The sequence below is a fragment of the Spinacia oleracea genome, chromosome 6, assembly GCF_020520425.1.
Source record: "Spinacia oleracea cultivar Varoflay chromosome 6, BTI_SOV_V1, whole genome shotgun sequence".
Classification (NCBI taxonomy): domain Eukaryota; kingdom Viridiplantae; phylum Streptophyta; class Magnoliopsida; order Caryophyllales; family Amaranthaceae; genus Spinacia; species Spinacia oleracea.
In genome coordinates, this window is record NC_079492.1 from 73,761,954 (window position 1) to 73,764,619 (window position 2,666).

At 38.0% G+C, this 2,666-nt stretch overlaps 1 protein-coding gene across 1 annotated transcript; it reads left to right on the forward strand.

The window, feature by feature from the left end:
* The first annotated feature begins 1,438 nt into the window (after positions 1 to 1,438).
* On the forward strand, positions 1,439 to 1,996 carry LOC110795492 (uncharacterized). The gene has a single exon (XM_022000508.1). It carries the CDS (start codon positions 1,439 to 1,441, stop codon positions 1,994 to 1,996), a length of 558 nt encoding a protein of 185 aa, XP_021856200.1.
* The last annotated feature ends 670 nt before the right edge of the window (positions 1,997 to 2,666 follow it).

The following is a 2,666-nucleotide window of genomic DNA, read 5'->3' on the forward strand; positions in this document are numbered from 1 at the left end:
CATTGACTCTTCCAAAGCCCCAGGTTTGGATGGTTTCAACTCTTTCTTTTTTAAGAAAAGTTGGCTTATTATAAAACATGGTATGTATAGAGCAGTGATGGATTTCTTTGATTCTGGTTTTCTTTATGGCAAGTTTAACTGTACTGCAGTGACTTTGGTCCCTAAGGTCCCTTGTCCTACTTCTGTTGCTCAGTTTAGGCCCATTGCTTGTTGTTCTACCATGTACAAGATTATCTCTAAAATCTTGACTACTAGGCTTCAAAGGGTGGTGTCTGAAGTGGTTTCTGAATATCAAGCTGGTTTTGTGCCAGGTAGGAACATATCTGATAACATTATTGTTGCAACTGAGCTGATTAGGGGGTATAATAGGGCTCATATGTCCCCTAGGTGAATGGTTAAGGTAGATTTGAGAAAGGCATATGATTCTGTTGAATGGCCTTTTCTCTTCATGGTGTTACAGGAGCTTGGCTTCCCTGGGCAGTTCATTCAGTGGGTGCACTCCTGTGTTACTTCTGTGAGTTATTCAATTCTTGTTAATGGCAAACCTATGCTGCCTTTTCCTGCAAAGAAAGGCCTTAGACAAGGGGACCCTCTCTCTCCTTTCTTATTTGCCATATGCATAGAGTATCTAAGTAGATGTATGAAGAACTTGGCTACCAATCCTGATTTCAACTATCATCCTAAATGTGAGAAGGTCAAGCTCACTCATCTCATGTTTGCAGATGATTTGTTGCTTTTTGCTAGAGGTGACATTATCTCCCTGCAGCTTATGTTTAAAGCTTTTTCCTGTTTCTCTCAAGCTTCTGGGTTGGAAGCTAATATGGAGAAAACTGAGATCTATTTTTCTGGTGTGCCTCAGTGGGAACAAGATGCAATTATGGTTTCTCTTGGTATTTCTAAAGGCAGCCTTCCTTTTAAATACTTAGGAGTTCCACTTTTTAGTTCCAAACTGACCATTAACCAGTGTAAACCTCTCATTGATAAGTTCTACTCTAGAGTTTCTTCTTGGGTTGCTAAGAAATTGTCCTATGCTGGAAGGTTACAGTTGGTGAAGGTGATCTTGTTTAGCCTTCAAACCTACTGGAGCCAAATATTTATGCTCCCAAAAAAGGTTATCAGAGAGATAGAAAGAATTTGTAGGACCTATTTGTGGACTGGTGACACCAAAACCTCTAGGAAAGCTTCCATTGCTTGGGATTCAGTGTGTAAACCTAGAGTTGCTGGTGGGCAAAATGTGAAAAACTTCTATCTTTGGAACAAAGCTGCTATTCTGAAGCTTTTGTGGGCTTTGGCTTTCAAACCTGATGCTCTATGGGTTAAATGGGTCAATGCATACTATATCAAGGGCAAGGATTTGTTCACCATGGCTCTGCCAGGTTCTGCTTCCTGAGTTCTTAAGAAGATTTGGGGGTGTAGAGATTTGCTGGATAGGGATCCTATGTGCAAGCAACTTTTCTTTTCTACTGGTGGTTACTCTATCAGGAAGATGTACCTGTGTTTGTTGGGTCAGTTTCCTAAAGTTTATTGGAGGAGAGTGGTTTGTAATAACTTTGCTAGTCCTAAAAGTCTTTTCATTTTGTGGCTTGCTGTACATGGGAGGCTTCTTACCAAAGACAGACTCATGCAGTGGGGCATAGTTACTGATGGTGTTTGCAGTTTATGTGGTGTTGATCCAGAATCAGTGCAGCACATGTTCTTTCAGTGTTCTTATGCTAGACAAGTTTGGCAGAAATTCCTGCAGATTCTGCATATCAATAGGAGTAGCCAAGCTTTTGATCAGGAGCTCCAATTTGCTATGAGAATGAGTAAAAAATGTATTGCTGTGAGCAAACTTCTCCTTGCTGGTTTTGCTGAAGCAGTTTATTGCCTGTGGATTCAAAGGAATCAAAGAGTCTTTGTTGGTCATATACAATCAGCTGAGCAAATTGTTAAAGAAATTGTTTTTAAGGTTGCTTGCAGATGTAGAGATTCAGACATTGCTTTGTTGCTGTATTAGGCCTGTTGCTGTCAGGTTCTAGTTTAGGTGGTTTTGTTTTGGTCCTGTTGGGGAACTAGTGTACCTTTGTTTTGGTGCTTGTAATCTTTGAGCTGTTGCTCTTTCCTTTTGGTTAATAAAAATTTTTATTTGCCAAAAAAAAGAATTGAGTCTAAATACATAATGTGCTTAATTCTTCAATGGTTTTAAGGTCTTGGAATCATTTTATTCACACCTGCCGGAACAATAAATTCGAATAAAATGCTAATAACTTGTTCAAATTGCATGATTGCTTTAATTTTCAAGTTATTTTTCATGATAAATGTTTAGACTTTGCATGCTTCAATGTATGTTTTAATTATTGTTTATAATTAAATATCTTGCACTGCAGTAAATCCTTTTAGAAAGGTAATAGTAAATTTCCTTGATTGGTAATGAATCCAAGAACGATTCACGGAAATGAGAGAAAGTGAGCAATTTAAATGTACGTTTCTTATAGCGACTTTTATGGTTGTTTTCGAATATCAAAGTCGAATGGCAAACCGATTGGTGCTTGTGAATTCAAATTACAATGTTGTTTTGAAATCATAAAGCATTGAGTTTAAACACTCAGCTTTACCAATGGTTAACAACTTTATATCTTTGTCCATTTAATTCTTGAATGGGTCTAGTCTCTAGACATTCGAATAGA